Source organism: Girardinichthys multiradiatus, chromosome 6, assembly GCF_021462225.1.
Source record: "Girardinichthys multiradiatus isolate DD_20200921_A chromosome 6, DD_fGirMul_XY1, whole genome shotgun sequence".
Classification (NCBI taxonomy): domain Eukaryota; kingdom Metazoa; phylum Chordata; class Actinopteri; order Cyprinodontiformes; family Goodeidae; genus Girardinichthys; species Girardinichthys multiradiatus.
Window position 1 is genome coordinate 35499556 of NC_061799.1, and position 18767 is coordinate 35518322.

Here is an 18767-nt window from a genome sequence, read left to right on the forward strand (position 1 = left end):
TAAATGTTTTGCTAAATCAAATATTTAAATTAAATATTTGGCAATGAAATATAAAGGTTTTAATGCATTGACATTTTTAGCTGAATTAAATTTTTAGCTAAATTCTTTGTTAAATATTAAGCTGAATGTTTAGCAAAAAAATTTATATTTTGCAAAACGTTTAGGTTAATATTTAACTTTGACTAAATGTAGCAAAAATTTGCTCAATTAAAGTTAAATATTTTGCTAAATACTTTAACAATTGAAGATTATCTAAACTATAAATTAGAAAATAAGCAAATTGTCTTGTTAATTTAATTCACCTGTTCTCTAAATTAAATATTTGGGTAATTTAAATATTTACAAAATATCTAGTTAGTGTTTTGGTAAATTCTTCGTTAAATTATATATTTGGGATCTTTTTCTTTTGAAAAAAATTGTACAAAATATTTACCTAAATTAAATATTTGCCTGCATTCTTAAATTATCCATTTAACAAAAATGTTTAAGTAAATTGCATTTGGAGTAATAACTTCTTCCTTGCCGAGTGGCCTTTCAGCCCATGTACAGAACTTTTTAATTTTGATAAGTGACCAAAAACAGGAAAATCTGGTTACGTGCTTTTTTTGCATGTAAAATTTTTTTTTTCCTCACCACTTTTGAACATACAACAGAAGATGTAAACAGCTTACATTTGGTTACAAATCTATTGAGTAAACTAATGATCTGAATAATATACAAGTCAAAATGAGATTATTGTTAAAGATAAAACCAGATATTTACTATATTTGTAAATTAACTGTTTGTAGAGAATATCTACTGCATCAAGGTATATTCTAAGTAATTTTTAAGAAAAGAAACACTATTTAGTTTATTTTTAAATGTTCATATTATAATTTTTTAAATTATAATAAGCTTTATAAAAAGGATAAAAACACCATCAGTAAAATACCGTTGAACTGAGCATCTATCAGTTTTATACAATGCTGTCCACAGAGACCCCTACTGGCTGAGCAGAATACTGCACCCACAATAGTAATGCAGGTGTGAATCAATTAGAACTGAGAATAAATGCAAAACATGTAATTTCACAACAAATAAAATTTATTCAATTATATATATTACAAATATGTACAAGTCATGTAACAAGTAAATATTAAAATAGACATTTTTTTAGAACTATCGTTCAAAAGGCATTATGTTGAAAAAATAGGATTTGTTGTGATCTCACGTCGAAACTGTAAAAGTTTTTTCTTTTTTTTCCATTTCTTGGAAGCCACAACAGACTTTAATGTGCGCGAGACACACTATGGACAACACATGAGGAGTGAGGCCGCTAAAAGAGACGCAAAAAGTTGGGGCAGAAAGAAAAGATCCAAGGAGCTGGAACACTTCAGTAAACCTCACAAATTTAAGTCCACGGTACAGCTTTTAAAGATAAAGAACAACGCAACGCATGCACAGCATTTAACTGCCAAAGTCAAAAAACACCAGCTGTGGCGTAAAGCTCCAGATGTGGAAGGAAGGAAGGAAGAAACAGTTAAAAAGAAAAGAGAAAAACAACAGAAGCCAACAACAACAACGAACATCACAGACGAAGAGGAGACTCGATATATAAAAAAAAAAATGACTTTGGTCCATTAAAACATCAGACAGAACGAGTTTACAATCAAAATATCTATTACTTTTTGTTTTTACAGGTTTAAAACAATAATTACATGACTATGTACAAATGCACATTTTTATGTATAAAATAAGTTAAAAAATTAAGAGCACAGTCTGTACACAACGTATGAACACTTTGAAAACCTTTGAAATCTTTCAGGGGTGCCTCTGGTCCGCTCCACCCGGCCCAGTTTCTTCTTTTATAGCCTGGATCTCGGTTTCCTGCTTTTTGTCCTCGTTTGTCTTCCTATTAGGAGCTCCGGGGTAAAAATCTCCTCTGTTCTAAGTGCTCCTCTGTGTAATCGCCACATTTTAAGTGCTTCACATTTCCTTTTCTATTCCCACGAAGATGCCGGCCAGTCTACGCAGCTCATATCGGGGTGAGGTCGAAGTCATCGTTGACCTCCACTAGCGGGATGTAGAACTCGGGGATCTCGAAGATGCTGGTGGACTTGTAGGTGGCCGGGTCCAGCTCCTGCAGCTTCAGCTGCCACTCCAGACGTTGCACGGCGTTCAGGGCCGCTGCCTCGTGCTGCTGCCTCATCAGGAGACACGTCTGTGGAGCAGAGAAAGGAGGTCATTACTTTATCCACGCAGCGGTTAACATTCGGGGCGTTTCCAGGGCTAGATCGGTCCTGAACTGGTTCTGTATATCAGCTGGTCTGGTTTTCTACAGCCAGAAGACCAGCTTGGAGCCACATCATTACATGACTGTAATCAAAAGGCTGCTCAGTTGGACATGCTGTTTATGGATTTAAGCAAATAAACTGACGCTAAAGGGCAGCACACATCTGCCCCTATTATTTCCCATTACACAGAATAATTGCTAAAATAGCCTCTCTCTTCAGGATTAATGATTTAGGTTGTAGTTATGCCAAAATACTAATCAGTCATTTACAACAATCACAAAAATGACTCAAAACATGGTAGAAAAATCTTTTTTCTTCATGTATGTAAATTATTGGAGCCTTTGGAGTAAAGCGGGAGGAGATAATGTGTCACGTTTACTGGTGTTATTTGAGACCAAACAACACCAGTAACAAAAAGAGGGAGGGAGGCAGGCAGGCTAACATTAAACAGCCCTACCACCAGCTGCTTATGCGATGCATTTGTGCATTCTGTTAATTTGCCATTTTACTTGTTGCATTTTGCGACTGTTTTGTGTTGCTGAGGGCGTATACTGTATAGCCTGCAAACCAGAATAAACTACTAAACATTTTAATCTGATTTAATAATCCATTACTCAGCGAAAAAAAAAAAACAAGAGCGCAAAGATTTATTTTGTTCATCTGGTTAGCCATCATCCTCGTCAATTGTATCCACTAAAATCTGGTTACCATAGCAATGCCCAAACAGTGACAGGACACGAGCGCATAGCTCATTGTATGTTATTTTTATGGCGTCAACAATGGCTCCCCTGGACGGTTCTTGGTACACATGTTCTTAACTCTGAGCGTTATTGTCAAAAATATCCTATAAGTGAAGGAAAGAGAGAGTTACACAGAGATGAAAAATGCAAATTGACTCCTTAGTAGTTGAGCCAAGTCAGCAGTCAACGTCTTTACATTCATTTTCAAGCCCTTACCTTCAGTTTGTCAAACTTGTCGTCAACATCCTGTAACCAGGACATGAACTGCCGTGCGTTGAACCGGTCCCTCACCGATGTTTTGCCGTCATCGTTCTGCAAACAAAAACAACGCATTTAAACCCACTGAAGCACAGCATCCTGTGGGACACATGGAGGAGGGGGAGGGACTAACCTGGATGTCCTGAGGCATGTTGTACACCTCTGCGTCCAAAAGAACGGTACAGGCGCTGAAAGGCAACGTCTGATTGGCTAGTGTTCTTGCAGCCCGGTAATGGACTCGTAGGACCTCCTGCTCGTTTGAAACGATCAACTTTTCCTGAGAGGAAACAAAAAGGAGAAAGGGGCAAGGTCAGTTGTAGGGAGAGGAATAAATCTGCATTAAATAAAGAAGAACAGCAACTAAACTGAAATTAGGTCTGATATGAATCTACATACCCTTTCAATACTGTGCTGCAGCCGTAGTTTCATGCGGACAACCTCTTGTTGCTTGAACATTTCCTTCAGAGGCTCAGGTAACGATGGAGGCGGAGTTATCTGTGGGATTATTATTATTATTATTGTTCTCCAAGAAATGCCTTAAAGGCCTTCATAGCTTTACTCTGTGTAACTGTTGTAACTTTAAACACTTTTAACATTAAAACTGCTATGGTGCCTTGCTAAAGTATTTACACCCCAATTTGTTAGATCCCAGTAATAAATATGGACACTTAGATGGATTTCACCATACACCCACCAGAGATTCACCCATGCGTCCGTGTTGCTACAGCTCCGGGTGAGTGGTTGTTGAAATGTGATGACCCAAAAGAGAAGAGTGTTTTACCGCGCAGCCCCTAGCTTACAGTTGTGTCGTACTCTTTCCATTCTTGGATGATGGATCGAACATCTGCTTTAAGCTTCTCCACAGCTGAGCCGGTCTCCTGTGGTCTTCATGAGGCTGTATGCTCACCAATGTTCTCCAACAAGCCTCTAAAGCCTTCACAGAACAGCTGGATTTATACTGAGATTAAATGACACACAGGTGGACTCCACTAACCAGGTGACCTCTAAAGACGACTACCTGCACTGGAGTTTATTGAGGGATAATAGAGTATAGGGGGATTATGACAAATACAAGCCACACTTTTCAGATTGTATGTGTAAAAGATTTAGAAACCCATGTGACCTTTTCCTTTCAGGTCAAAATTATGCAGGACTTTGTCTTGATCTATGATATAAAACCCCTATAAAATACATTTGAAGCTTGTGGTTGTAACACAATAAAATGTTGAAATGCTTTGAAGGTATGAATATCTTTGGAAGGTACTTTGCAGCTTTCATCATGTTTGCTACTAGTTTAATGTGAAGTTAAGTTCTGTATTTATTGAGTAAAACTGTCAAAACACACAAAACTGCATGGGTTCATCATTCATGTGATAAACTATGAGACTCACTGTTGGTATGCAGAGTTTGCTCAGTGGGTTCCCATCCAGGAGGTAGGATCCATTAAAGGTGACGTATTCATCATAATACTGCGGTGGTTGGGGGGTGACGTTGCACAGAACTTTACGCTTCTCCTCGATCTTCTTGCGGATGTGCAGGAACTCGTAGTACGGGTTGGCCCTCTCCGTCTGGTAGGGCTCGATCTCCTCCAGCTTCACAGAGTCCACGATGGCTGCGAGAGACTGCTGACACTTCTCCTTCTCCAGCTGGGTGGTGGAGCATAACTGCGAGTTAGACAGCTTGGGCATCTTCCTCTTGCGTGGATGAGGGACGTGGACGTCCATATCCTCGTCTGCGGGGCGAACTTTAAGCTTTGCTCCAGAGGAATCGGAGTCTCGGTCTCCGGACTGCGGAGAGGAGTTCCCTGAGGCGTTGCTGCTGTCTGTCTGTGGGGCCGACTGGACGAAGCTCGGACTCTGTTCTTCTGCGGCTGATGACTCAGTTTTATCATCTGCTGGTGTGACCTCCATGGGCTCCAAGGGGATCTCTGCTTTAGGTTCATATGAACCATCTTTGCTTTCTTCAAGGGAAGAACTTTCTGTTGTAGCAGCAACGCCACCACTGTTCTCTGAGCTCGGCAGAGCGTCACCCGTCTCCTCGGCCTTGGGTTCGGGGGTTACAGAGGACGTAGCGTCCTCCATCTGAACATCAGGACATGGTCCAACGTCGTCGGTGGAAGGCTGTGATTTGTCAGGATTATCTGTGGCTGTGTCTTCTTGAACTGCTGGGAACTCTTCTGTTGAACTGGGAATGTGCAAACTGGTGGTTGGCAGTGGACTCCCCGCCCCCTCCGGTGTTGGGTTGTCTGAACCGGCGTCCATATTCTCATGTACAGGATTCTCCACAAGTTTGTCATGATGGCCAGGCACCTGTAGGACATCCGACTGGTTCTCTGTACTGGAAGATGGGAGCATCTCTCTCTGCTGGAAGGTTGTTGCGTCTGTGAGTGGCAACGACTCGCCGGATGTTAACGGTTGATCGGATTCTTTGCTCCCACACTCTCCCTGCGAGGTTTCCGTCGGACAGGAGACGTCTTTCTCCACAGCGGGTTCTGGGAAAGGAGCAGTTTTCTGCTCTGCCTGAGAGGCGTCAAGTTCTGGAAGCATCTGATTTTTATTTGGAAGATCTTTACCTGGGAGTTGCGTTGCTGACCATCCTGCTGTGCTTTCCTCTTTTTCCATGGCGGGATCAGCTGATGGGTTTAGGTTTTGTTGACTGCTGAGGCTCTCATCAGGTTCTGAGGTCTCCTTTGTTTTCGGTTCCTCTCCAGAGGTGTTGGTAAGGCCACACGTGAACGGATGCTCTGCACCGTCACCCTCAGCTGATGACCTCGGATGCTCCTCCAGAACGCTCTGGAGGTACTGAGGTTCATGCTTCCCAGACAGCGGCGTCTGGTTACTCTGTGGGACGTCTGGAGGACTGTTACAGTCTCTGTCGTGGACAGATGGTGACCTGGAAGCTTGGATGACGAGGGAAGACTGGAGAAATGCCTGCTGGGAGTCTGAGGTCTCCAGGTTCATGTCCGAGTCGTATTCTGTGTGTCTGGGAGTTAATGTTGCGGCCTGATAGGACTCCTCGGAGCTTGCTACAGAGACTAGGGACACGGAGCGGGACATGAGGCCACCGCGGTCGCTCTCGGGTCGAGGCGATCTGCTCAGGCAGTTGTCTACAACCGATATGACCTTTGTGCCAATGGTGGGCACACTCTTCCCATCCAGAGACAGCGTCCTGTTGTTGGCCCCATCTTTCAGGGATTTCTCTCTGCCGTGGACGTCGGATGCTTCTGAGCTTTTTGATCGTGTCAGCTCCTTGTTTAAACAGAGTTCTGGTTTTGTTCTGTCTTTTGGTTTGGACTTCCCCGGATCGTACAGAGGCCGCTGTTTGAGTCTCTCCCGTTCTTTCTGCTTGATTTTTTCCAAATGTTTCCGATGCCACAGCTCGATCTCCTGGTCCTTCATGCTGAGCATTCGCTCAAAGCTGGTCTGCATCAGGTCATCATTCACCAGACGTTTCTCCTTCGGCTTGGCGTCCCGTGTGGCTGTGGGGTTTTTTGGTTTGCTCTTGTCTGCGTCTCCCTCGCCGGGTTTGGCTTTGTTGATCCGGACCTGCTGGGAGCGGTCTTTATGCCGGTCTTTATCCTTGTCCTTGTGTCTGTCATAGTCTCGCTCCCGATCTCTTCTGTCTCGATCCTTCTCTGGTGTCTTCAGGGCTTCCTCCTTTGATTTTGTAGATAAGACCTTGCTGCTCTCAGACAGACCGCTCCTCTTATCTTCTAAAAGTAACTTCAGATTAGAGCTGGATGAAACGCTGCTATCTTTTATCTTATCTTTCTTTTTCCTGTCACAGTCCTTTTCTTTCAAGCGGTCAGACTTGCCGTGATCCATGGACTTCTCCAGAGGTTTCCCTCTCCTATCACTGTTTGCTCGATCTCTTTCTTTGTGATCCCCGGCGCTGTACTCCCTATCGGAGCGTTTCTCGAGCTTATCTTTATTTTTCCTGCCATCTTCGTGCTTCTTTGCTGCGGATAAAGATTTCAGCTTCTCGTTCTCTCTGTAGCTTTTATCTCCAGGCGAGAGGGTTCCTGTTCTGTCTTTTTCCTTCCAGCGGTCCACTGAATTTTGCGGCTCAGCTTTGTCTGAATGCTCCAGTTTAATCTTTTTCTCCTTGTCCAGATGTCTTTTCTCCATTTTATCCGAATCCTTTTCTTTCCCTGGAAGCCTCTTGTCAGGTTTGTCACGTGAAGCCTTTTCGGACAGGTCCAGCTGTTCCTGATCAGTTGTGATGGGTTTCTCCTCCATCTCCTCTTTCATGCTGCTGTTCTGCAGCGACTCCTCGGGACTTTGACCTGATCCGTGACCATCCACCTTCTCATCACACTCGCTAGGCTTCAAGTCCTTTGTCTTCTCTTCTTTCCCGGCAGACTCTTTTCGCTCCTTCTTCACGACCTTGTCTTTTTCCCGCTCCTCTCTCAGCTTTTTTTCCTTGCTGCCGGAGTGCTTCTCCTTCGAGTTTCTCTCATCTTTGGGAGGGGAATCAGCAGGCTTCTGGACTGAGCTGATGTCCTCACAGTCCTTTTTTGCTGCCAAAGGTTCATCTGCCTCGTCACTTTTGAAAAAATTTTCCTTCCAGAACTCCCTGTCGAACTCCAGATTCCTGTGGCCGTCTTTCCTGGTCTCCTTCTGCCTGTGGCGGCTCCGGTCAGCTTTGTACTCTCTCCTGTGTTTATCTTTCTCCTTGTGTTTGAGTTTGTGCTTCTTCACTACTTTTCCGTCTAGATCTGTCTTCCGTAAGACCCCCTCGCCGCCGTCCATGCTGTTTCCTATGACGCTGTCCTTGCAGGGGCTCGAGCGGCCGTCGTCTCCCTCCAGGCTGGAATCCTTCTGTTGATGTTTGCTCTTTTCCCGGTGCTTGCACCCTTTCGTGCTGGAGCTTTCCGTGCAGTAATCTGCATCGGAGTAGTGGTTGTATGAGCCGTCGGTGATAGACACCTTGGTGTTTTCCTGTTTGAGCGGACAGTGCTTGTCTGCCAGGCTGTGGTTCAGTTTAGGAGATTTAATGGAGGAAAAATGGAAGAGGTGGACGGATGAGTCGTCTTTAGGACTGAAAGACATCTTAAAGGAGTCCTCCTCCCGCCCCTTCTCGTTGCTTTCCGACACAGTTGCAAGAGAGAGGACCAAAGTTTTGCTGTTCTCCTTCCCGTCCTCTTCATTTTCCTTGTTTTTGGTCTGGTTTTTGCTCTTCTTCTTCATTTTACCCTTTTCCTTTTGCTCAGAATTGTCCTTTTTCAACCTTGTGTCCATTTGGTGGCTCTCTGCGCTTTGGGAGCAGGTGGGGGAGTTCCTTTTCTCTGACAGGCTCTCCATCTCGTCGCTGGAGGTGTCGGAGCTGCAGTGGACGCGGGAGCTTTTCGGTTTTTTGGACTTTGAGGAAGAGTTGCCCTTGTTGCTTTGCTTTCCCGCAACATGATTCCTTTCTTTATCCTCCTTCTCTCGCTGCCGCAGCTCCCTCCTGGGGATGTGTCTGTCGTTCAGAGCTTTGCTCAGATCCTCCTCTTCTTCCTCGTCTTTAAACTCGTACTCGTCCATGCCCGGCACGGACGATGACGCCTTTGTGGTCGGTTTGCCGTCCGTTTCCTTTTCGGTGTCAGAATCCTCCATGTTGTCGTCCACGCTGGATGGATTGACGGATGGGGGGTCTTCAGATTCTGCAGAGAGGAAAATACATGTTGTGTAAATACAAGCAGTTACAAATAAATATGTGTTATAATAAATCAGAATATCATTAAACAATTCATTTATTTCTGTGATTCAACTCAATAAGTCAAAGTTATATATAATTCAAGGATGTATTTCTGTTAACTTTGATTATTACGGCTCTCAGCAAATAAATCTTTCCACCAAGTCCCAGATTCCCAAATCATCGATGCTACTGGCAGATTCACAAAACCTTAACCCATGAATGAGGGACAGTTAAACACCACAGCTTCTTCTGCCCACCTGAAGAACTGTCGTCTTGGTCCGACAGCGACGCCTCTCCTTTTAGAAGCTGCTCCAGCTCTTGGGAGTCGGCCACATCCACTGGCCGCTCGCCGCGCTTATTGGCTTGGAAGGCATTGCCGCCGTGACGAAGGAGGAGTTTTACAATCTGCAGATTGAAAGAAAAACAAAAACGACAAAATGACACAGAGAATCGTTTATGGAAAAAGGAGAAATCCTGGTTTAAAGGAGGCTCAAATGTTTGCAAATGTTCTTAAAAATCCGTTTAATTCAAACAATTTTCACTTTTAATATTCTGTACCTGAGGGAAATACTTTAAAGTCGCCATATTAACATAGTCAGAAACCTTTAATGCATCCTCTCAATCTAAAATCTACTCTTTAGACCTTCAGTTGTGGATAAAGTCTCGATAGGTTCTTACGTCTTTGTGGCCGCTGCTGGAAGCGTCGTGAAGCGGCGTGTCGTCATCCAGCCCCTGCGTGTTCACCTCTGCACCTGCTGCTATTAAAACCTTTGCCACGTCGTAGTAACCCAGATTACAGGCTTCATGAAGCGGAGTCCAACCTGTGGAGAACAGGAGGAACACATCGGACTGCTCAGAACACACAGCTGCGAGCCATTTCCCGTTTATCCCGCTATCCCCCCCCCCTACACACAAAACAACATCTGTACGGGGAGACACCGACGTGCGGACTGCCTGCTTCCTGTCATCTCTCTAAGAGGCGTCACCTTTGAATCAGCAGCTGCAGCACTGCTTCGTGTCATTAGCAGCCATGCAGACGTAATGAAAGCTTTTAAATGATTATCTCCTGCGGCACTGTACCTGCAAAGTCTTTGACATTGACATCGGCTCCCAGGCTAATGAGCTCTTTAACTTGCTTGGCGTCTCCACGGATCGCTGCCATGTGGAGGGGCGTCTCCCCGCGCTCGTTCCTCTTGTTGACTTTGTCCTTCTGTCGGGACGAGGCGCTGCTGGGGACTTTCTTCTGCCTGGGGGTCGTCTGTGAGGGGTGGCTGGGCGTGGAGTCTGGACACAGGCGAGGGATAAAGGACTTAGCCGACTGTTGTTTCTAAATGCTGACACCAGGTGTTTATATAATACTGTTAACGTTAAAGACCCTAAAATCTTTCACTGCAGTAGCATGATCTCACAAAAGTCAATTTAGAAAGACCCAACCTTTAGTTTGAGTATATTTAATCAGTGGGAAAGAAATCCCACATATGGATAAAGAAATTCCTTTTTATATATTTTTATGGCCATCGTAGCCCCCAGAATGAGAAGTATTTGGTAAAAGGGTTGATTTTGTGTCAGGTGAGACTTTTCTGTGTGTTTCGGATCATTACCCTGATGAAAGATTCAGTGGCAACTAAAATCTTATAAATTTGATGAATGGTGCAATATAAATTCACTGTTTCATGGATTTTACTTAAAGCAGGCAAAAGACATTTTTATTTGAAAGCTACTCTTGGAAATTAACCGACTTTCAACCCTGTTCAAGCACAACAGCTCTCAATCACTCTGCAAACAACACAATAATGAAGCCCGAAGGATGAAAACAACTACAGTAAATGGCAGCAGCCTCCTTTAAAGACTAAACAACAAATAAAAGAATGAATAGAAAACAAAACTTATGCCTAACAGTCATTTAATATTAAGAGAAATTCACTGACTCAATGCAGTTGGCCGAGTTTCTCCAGACCAATGACCAATTGACATTATAGTGGAAACCAGATGTATAAATGTACTGTTTACAAAGTTTCTTTCCTCACTGTTTGACAGTAAATCAGTCTAAAGGAAGAAAGGAAGTAAGTAACGAAGGAAGGAAAGAGGTAAGGGAGGAAGTATGGAAGAAAATAAATAAGGAAGGGAGGAAGGAAGTAAGGATGGACATTTAGATGCATGCATAGATGAACAAACAGCTGAATGGACAGATAGATAAATTGATGTATGGACGAATAAAACGGATAGGTAGATGAACAGGTCGTTTAAAGTGAGTAACTGGGAATAACATCTGGAAATATCATACTCATCCAGACCTGGAAAACACTCCAGACTGTGAAGGAACCCTGTGACTAAGACATCAAGAGGAATATCATGTACTTTTTCTGGGAACTCGCAAACATGCTTCAGTAAATATTGAATAAATGATTCACAGACTTTTTTTCCAAGATGTTCAGAAGCATGAATGGTGCCGAAGTAAATAGTTCTCAGGATGTGGTGAAGGTGATAAAAGGCAGAGCTACAAACCTGGACTGTTGGCAGTCATCTGCATGAGCAGAGCCATCTGTTTGCGCTCTGACAGCGGATATCCAAATAAAAGGTTAGAGGACTGGGACCTTCTGCTCCCAGGTTCCTTCTTCACCTTCTTCTTCTCTGGTCCATCTTTATCTGCAACAGAATCAAGACAAATGTTTACAATGTGTGAGATTTTTATTCCGACAGAAACTTCAGTATGAAAGGGACACGTTTTCCTCCTCCTTGTATCTGTTGAGCTCGCTGAGAAACAGATGACAAGCAATGAGGTTTGGGGAAAAAAACAAAACAGAGCATTCTCTTAAGCCAGTCAAGCGTCGACGGCGCTCCTCGGGGGGCCCCCACCCCCCTCCCCCATCTCCAATTGGTCGAATGTTGCTAAACACAGACATGCTGAGCTGTAATCGGGGAAGATGCAAGGCGAAAACACACACACGTGCATGTGTGTGTGTGTTTGCAGCGGAGTAGCAGCAGAGTTTTTGACATGACTTGAAGAGGACAGCAGGGGGGCTGCAGCAGTTACCTGCGTATATCCTGCAGGGGGGCACTAATCTCTCTCCCCAGGTCTCACTCGACTGGCCTGGGTCTGAGTCATCTACAGTGCAAAGCAGAGAGGACGGGGGAGGAATGGGGGAGGGAGGGGGAGAGCAAGGGGTGGAAGGGTGGGAAAGCACTGCATTAACGCTCATGCTCTCACACCCTCCTCTTTCCACATGTAGTCAAACACAGACAGGCACAACGGCACGCTTCACGCTGCAGATTATGAGTCATGGCAACACAGGAGGCAGGAGAGAAGATCCAATCAGGCGGTCATTTACTCCGCTTCCTCCTGCAGCTGCTCGAAAACACTGAGGAGAGCTGCTGGAAGGCAAAGCCACCCTCAGAGCTAGTTTACCTTTAAGACCTCTGCAACACATAAATTACATTTAAATTGAAGGGTTCCTTCTGAGAGCGAAGCAGGACCACGCAATGAAACTCACAAGACCGAGCTCTGCTCTACAGAGGAGATGAAGGCAAACTGGAAGATCTTAAGATGCCAGTAAACATGAGCTTTATTTATTTATTGTCACAGCAGCAAAACTATACACAAACTTATTTTTTTTAGCTCAGATCTGATGTAAACATACATTTATGCTTCTAAGTGGAAGATGGGAGAAGAAAGAAGAGTTTAAATTGAGACGACTATGAAGAGAAGCTAAAAATGCTGCTTGAGGAATTTATCTCAGGGGTCAGCAAAGTTTGAGGCAGCCTCAAAACGCTTAGATCTTCAGTGGAGACACACCGTAATCACAAAAGATTGTTTAGACATAATGTGTTGCTTTTTGAGATATTTTTGGCCTACTTCGTGTTGTCAGGCACGTTCTAATCAAAGCAATTTCCTGGTCCTAAAGGGCAGGAAGTAATCAGGTCTGATTGTGACTAGTTAATCAGTTAATTCAGGATTTAACTCGAAGATAATAACTTTTTAACATAAAGCCAGGTCTGGATAACCTTTTTCCTTGATAAACGAAATTATGATTTTTGTATTTACTCTGCTCATCTTTGTCAAACTTTTTTTTTGAAGATCTGAAACCTTTGACAGAGATTCGTAAGTGTTTTCCATTGCTGTGGCACTGTTTGTTACCCAAATTCTTACAGCAAGACTTTTCGGATTTAATCAATAACCAAAAAATTAAGCATCCCTGGTCTGTCACAGCAGAGAAAACATAATTGTGCAGGATAACATCACACAGTGTAAATGGACAAATCAGTGCAGCTCTTTCCAACTTTATAATCAGAAATTCAGTTAAGATTTTGACCCTGAATAAATGTTTGATCAGAAAACAGCAGTTATGATGTCCATCAAACCCTTTCATATATTTCATGGTTCTCATTTATTCAATCACAAATGAAAATCTGAAAAGTGTGGCATGCAATTGTAGTCAACTCCCTTTACTCGTATACCCCTAAATAAAATCTAGTGCCACTAACTGCCATCAAAACTAACCTAATTAGTCAATAGAGTCTAGTTGTGTTTATTTAATCTCAGTATATATCTAGTTGTTCTAAGAAGGCCTCAGAGGTTTGTTAAAGAACATTAGTGAAGACCAAGAAACACAGCGACAGGTCAGGGAGAAAGTTATGGAGACATTAAAGTCAGTGGTTATGAAAATAATATCCCAAGCGTTAAACATCTCACAGAGCACCATTTCATCGATCATCAGAACATTTAAAAGCCTATGGTACAACCAAAAACATAGAAAGACATGGCCAGGGAAGGGTGGCATTAGAGCAGTCAGCCAGGGCATGGTAAATCTGGAGGAGCTACAAACATCCAAAGCTCAGGTGGGAGAATCTACTGACAAGACAACTATTGGTTATCCACATATCTGGTCACGCTACATGTGGTGGAAAACCAACAAAGTACATCACCCCGAACGCACCATCCCTATGTTCAAACACGGTGGTGGCAGCATCATGCTGGGGCCATCTGTGGCTAGACTTAAACTGCTGTTCATCGACACTTTCAGTCTCATTCAGCCTGACTGAGCTTAACCTATTTTGCAAAGAATTAGGAAACATTTCAGTTTGTAAATGTGCAAACCTAAAAACAGCTTTCAGCTATAACGGCAGTGGAAGGCGGACCTACAAAGTAACGACTCAGGCAAGTTCAGGACAAATGCATGCAACCCTTTTAAGGTTTTTATTTGTAAAAAGAATATTAAAAACCATGCTTCATTTTTATTTCACAATTTATTTAAGTTCAATTTTATCATATAAAACACAGATAAGAAAACATTGAAGCTTTTGTGGCTAAATGTGAAATAGATGTGCTCCCAACACTACAAGTACATAGTGCAATGAAACGACAAGAACGCTGACTGAATTAATTAAACAGCTGGGTGCAGAAACCAGACTTCAATAGGACATGTTGGTTTGACTCTTTTTGTAGTATCTGTAGAAAGAGACTCTAAAAGAATCTACTTTTTGTTGAAGAAGTTTACCGTAATAGAGCACTATTGTTTTACAATACTTCTTTAAAACGAAGAGTGATCCAACTTAATTCAGCCACATTAGAGAGATTTAGACCATGAAAGCTGGTATAAGATCCTGCCACAGCATCTCAGTCAGATATAAGTTGGGAGTTTGACTAGGCCACTCTAAAACCATTATTTTGTTGTGTTTTTTAACCATCCAAAGGGGGTCTTGCTGGTCACAAACAAGTCATCTGGGTCCTGAGGAAGCAAAGCAGCACCTGGACATCAAACTACCATCGCTATGTTTGACGTAAATGGACTAAATTTATATAGGATTTTCCAGTCATACGACCACCAGATGTGATCGGACCAAAGGTTTTGAGGTTTGTCCCGTCACTCCACAGAATCAGAAGTCCATGATCTCGTCTGTTTTTGAATTTGTTTAGATCCTGCCATGATGTGTTGCTTTTTGAGATCTTTTAGCCTACTTCATGTTGTCAGACAGGTTCTCATTAAGTGATTTCTTAGCCCCAAAGGTCAGGAAGTAATTAGGCCTGATTGTGACTAGTGAAAATAATCGCAAAATGAGGTAAATCATATTTAATTCTGGATTTAATAGGAAGATAATTACTTATTGTTAACATAAAGCCAGGTCTGGATAACCTTTTTTTAATAAATTAAATTATGATTTAATTTATTAAATTATGACAGCTTTTTGTGTTTAGTTTGGTGATATTTGCTTGATATACAGTTTTTTGATGATCTGAAACACTGAATTGGGACAAAATCAGAAGAAATCTGTAAGGGAGCAAATAGTTTTTCATAGCACCGTTTTATTTTCCAATCAAATCTTTAAAGCGAGACTTTTTAGATTTCATCACTCACCAAACATCACTGCTTTTCCATCTGACTTTTTAACACCAACATTAGAGAATCTATAGTTGTGCACAATAACATCATAGATTGTAAATGGTCAAATCAGTGCAGTTCTTTCCAACATTATAATCAAAACGACCTCCGAAATTCGTCAGTCAAGATTTTGACCTTGCTTAAATGTTTAAAACCCGCTGGAACAAGCTCCGTTATGATCCACCAGGTGGCAGTGTGGGGACATGGCAGTGAGCCAGCCTGAGCGGCACTTTCAGGCAGGGACAATAACTCGGCTTACCAGTGTCTGAGTCCCGCTCCTCTGTCCGGGGCGGACTTGTAGTGAAGGAAAGCTTGCGCTTCATGGAAGACTTGGCTTTCCCTTCCTTTCCCAGCAATTCACCCCGGTCCAACTTCGGAGTTTTGGTGAAAGGCGACAGTTTGTCTTTACTCTGTCAGAGTTAAGAACATTGTTAGACAACCAAGAGATTTGTAAGTCAAACAGTTATTGACAAAAATAAACAAACTGTAGCAGCTTCATAAAACTGTTACCAAGTTCAACAACAGACATGGTTGGTTTCAGCTCGCAGACAGCACTTCAGGAGCAGACAAAGCTTGCAGAAATATGACCCAAATCTAGCAAGGGGGACATAAATATCCTCCCCAATATGTTATGTCTGCGCAACATATTCTGAGTTAACGGCCCGACTCCTTGAAGCAGTATTTTCCAGCACAAAGCCGCTGCCAAGTGAAAGATCAGGAGCAATCATCTCTGAAAGGAAGTATATCTATTAGAAACCTGGGTTCCCGACTAACTGGTTACAATGGTGCATTTAAGTTGTACAGTTAGGAGCACACACATTTTTCACAGCTCCTGCATCACAACAATATTACTGTTTTACCTTTAAAAGTGACTTTTTTTTGTCTTTCTGCAGATCGATAGTAGGGTAAACAGGGATGCAACGATATGAAAACTTTGTAACACGGTTCATTGTGGTTAACAATTTTATGAGTTTATCAAAACAATGCTGAAATGATCCAATTATTATTGATGATTTTAATTAAGAAAAAAAAGGTCACCCTTGTCAAGATTTTTAAGACCATTTGTTTTAAGCAAAGAATAATTGCGTGCGGAAATTTTAATCTTAATGTGTTAATAGAAAGCAACGTTGTTCCATTTTGTCAATGGTAACATTTCAGAAAATTATAGTATGACCAATAAAATTTTGTTTCCCCTGTACCTATGACTAAATATGAATATGACCACATTAGTAGACACTTAACTTCCCTAAAATAAAGATAAGAACTAAAATCTAGAGGATATATATCTTTAGCACATTTTCCGAGGCAAAATTCAATTCTATTCCAGACTCAAATTTCCAGAGTTCTCTGACAATTTAGGAACCCAGGCTTTAAAAATGAAAGAATGAACAAACATGGAATAGTCTGGAAATACAAAATGTTTTAAATCGAATTTCATATTTTTCCAGACTTTGGGGGGGCTGGGTGCTGCATTCAACTCTGTACATTTGTGACAGTTAAAGAAATTGAAGATTAATAATCACAACAACTGAAGATGCAGTTTTAAATATATTTGTGTTTAAACTGTGTTTTCAAACTAAGAGATTAATGCAGGACATGATGAATGAGTTTCTTTAACAGCAAGGACCTGAAACACCTGTGTTATTTGCATTTCTCCGTCAGATTATTCAAACTAAACTTACTCACTACAGCTAATTGGTTTAATACGAGTTTAATTTCCACAATTTGACCCGACATTCTTTAACTTCACATGTGCATGGGAGTCCCATCTGTTTGCTTGAAAAATACATTACAAATTAAGTTGAGAAAGTTGGGAGCAAAACAACCTGGAGCAAAACAGTAGTGCACGTAAAACCTTTACTATTGCAGTTACTCATCAGCCATCCGATCTGCATATGAAGCTGTTTCAGATCCATTACATTCACTCAAGCAATTTGGTGCGTAAAATACATTTCTGGCAGTAAGAAAATGTCTGCAATGTGGTGTGTCTTTGATCTCGGCGAAGAGATGTGCCAGCTGTGCAAAGCTGGAGTGTCTGGCAATGTTGAGAGTAGTAGAGAGCTTAGATGTGAAGGACCTTCGCTTCAAAAATAAGGGCAGAAACAATTTGTCTTTTATCTAGTAGAATAACTAAGTGTTACGATGGGAAGATGGAGAACAGCTTACACCCGAGCCTCTCACCTGTTTTAGGGAAGACCTTGTCTGACCAAAGAGTTTTAAACAAGCGGTTTTATTGAAGAAGCTGCACCAAAACTGCAACCAGCTAATTACTTACAGTTATAGTCTAAGATTACAGATGATCAAAGTCCAAGGTTGTATGTAACTGAGACTGACGACAGTGTGCCTAGGATGCGCTCCCTGTCTGGAAACCACATGTTATTGTCCAGCGATGTTTATTTACAAAATGTGGTTTTAATTCAAAGAAATATCCGCGCAGACATTTAGCATTTTGTCACATTACAAACTTTCATGCATTTTATTTGGGGTTTTGTGTGACAGATGAACACAAAGTAGTTTATAAATGTGAAGAGAAAGGGAAAATATGCCTGGCTTTCATTAAAAAAAAAAAAAAAAAAAAAAACATCTGAAAAGTGTGGCATTCATCTGTATTCAGCCCTTTATTCTGATACACCGGCATAAAGTCCTGTGCAACCAGCTGCCATCTGAAGTCGCATAATAACTAAAAAGAGTCTGTCATACAGCTGTTCTGTGAAGGTCTCAGAGGTTTGTAGGGAAACCACAAACAGGAAGGAACACAGCAGACAATCGTTTGTTGATCGTGGAAATGTTTAAAGAAAGGTACAGGTCCTTCTCAAAATATTAGCATATTGTGATAAAGTTAATTATTTTCCATAATGTCATGATGAAAATTTAACATTCATATATTTTAGATTCATTGCACACTAACTGAAATATTTCAGGTCTTTTATTGTCTTAATACGGATGATTTTGGCATACAGCTCATGAAAACCCAAAATTCCTATCTCACAAAATTAGCATATTTCATCCGACCAATAAAAGAAAAGTGTTTTTAATAAAAAAAACGTTAACCTTCAAATAATCATGTACAATTATGCACTCAATACTTGGTCGGGAATCCTTTGGCAGAAATGACTGCTTCAATGCGGCGTGGCATGGAGGCAATCAGCCTGTGGCACTGCTGAGGTCTTATGGAGGCCCAGGATGCTTCGATAGCGGCCTTTAGCTCATCCAGAGTGTTGGGTCTTGAGTCTCTCAACGTTCTCTTCACAATATCCCACAGATTCTCTATGGGGTTCAGGTCAGGAGAGTTGGCAGGCCAATTGAGCACAGTGATACCATGGTCAGTAAACCATTTACCAGTGGTTTTGGCACTGTGAGCAGGTGCCAGGTCGTGCTGAAAAATGAAATCTTCATCTCCAAAAAGCTTTTCAGCAGATGGAAGCATGAAGTGCTCCAAA

The 18767-nt window shown here is 42.0% G+C and overlaps 1 protein-coding gene across 4 annotated transcripts in view; it reads right to left on the reverse strand.

Annotated features, from left to right (window-relative positions):
- Positions 1 to 1062: 1062 nt before the first annotated feature.
- ankrd12 (ankyrin repeat domain 12) overlaps positions 1063 to 18767 on the reverse strand; it is a 52403-nt gene continuing 34698 nt past the window's right edge. The window contains exons 3-13 of one of the 4 annotated variants that reach the window (XM_047368218.1): positions 15587 to 15737; positions 11985 to 12056; positions 11456 to 11596; positions 10031 to 10234; positions 9629 to 9771; positions 9208 to 9355; positions 4663 to 8915; positions 3668 to 3766; positions 3405 to 3548; positions 3230 to 3325; positions 1063 to 2200 (exon numbers count right to left, since the gene is read on the reverse strand). In XM_047368218.1, coding sequence (XP_047224174.1) covers positions 2015 to 2200; positions 3230 to 3325; positions 3405 to 3548; positions 3668 to 3766; positions 4663 to 8915; positions 9208 to 9355; positions 9629 to 9771; positions 10031 to 10234; positions 11456 to 11596; positions 11985 to 12056; positions 15587 to 15737 — 5637 coding nt within the window. In that variant the 3' untranslated portion in view covers positions 1063 to 2014. Of the gene's footprint in view, positions 2201 to 3229; positions 3326 to 3404; positions 3549 to 3667; positions 3767 to 3965; positions 4206 to 4662; positions 8916 to 9207; positions 9356 to 9628; positions 9772 to 10030; positions 10235 to 11455; positions 11597 to 11984; positions 12057 to 15586; positions 15738 to 18767 lie in introns of those variants that run through there. The other 3 variants (XM_047368219.1, XR_007038694.1, XR_007038695.1) reach the window with 3 other exon arrangements.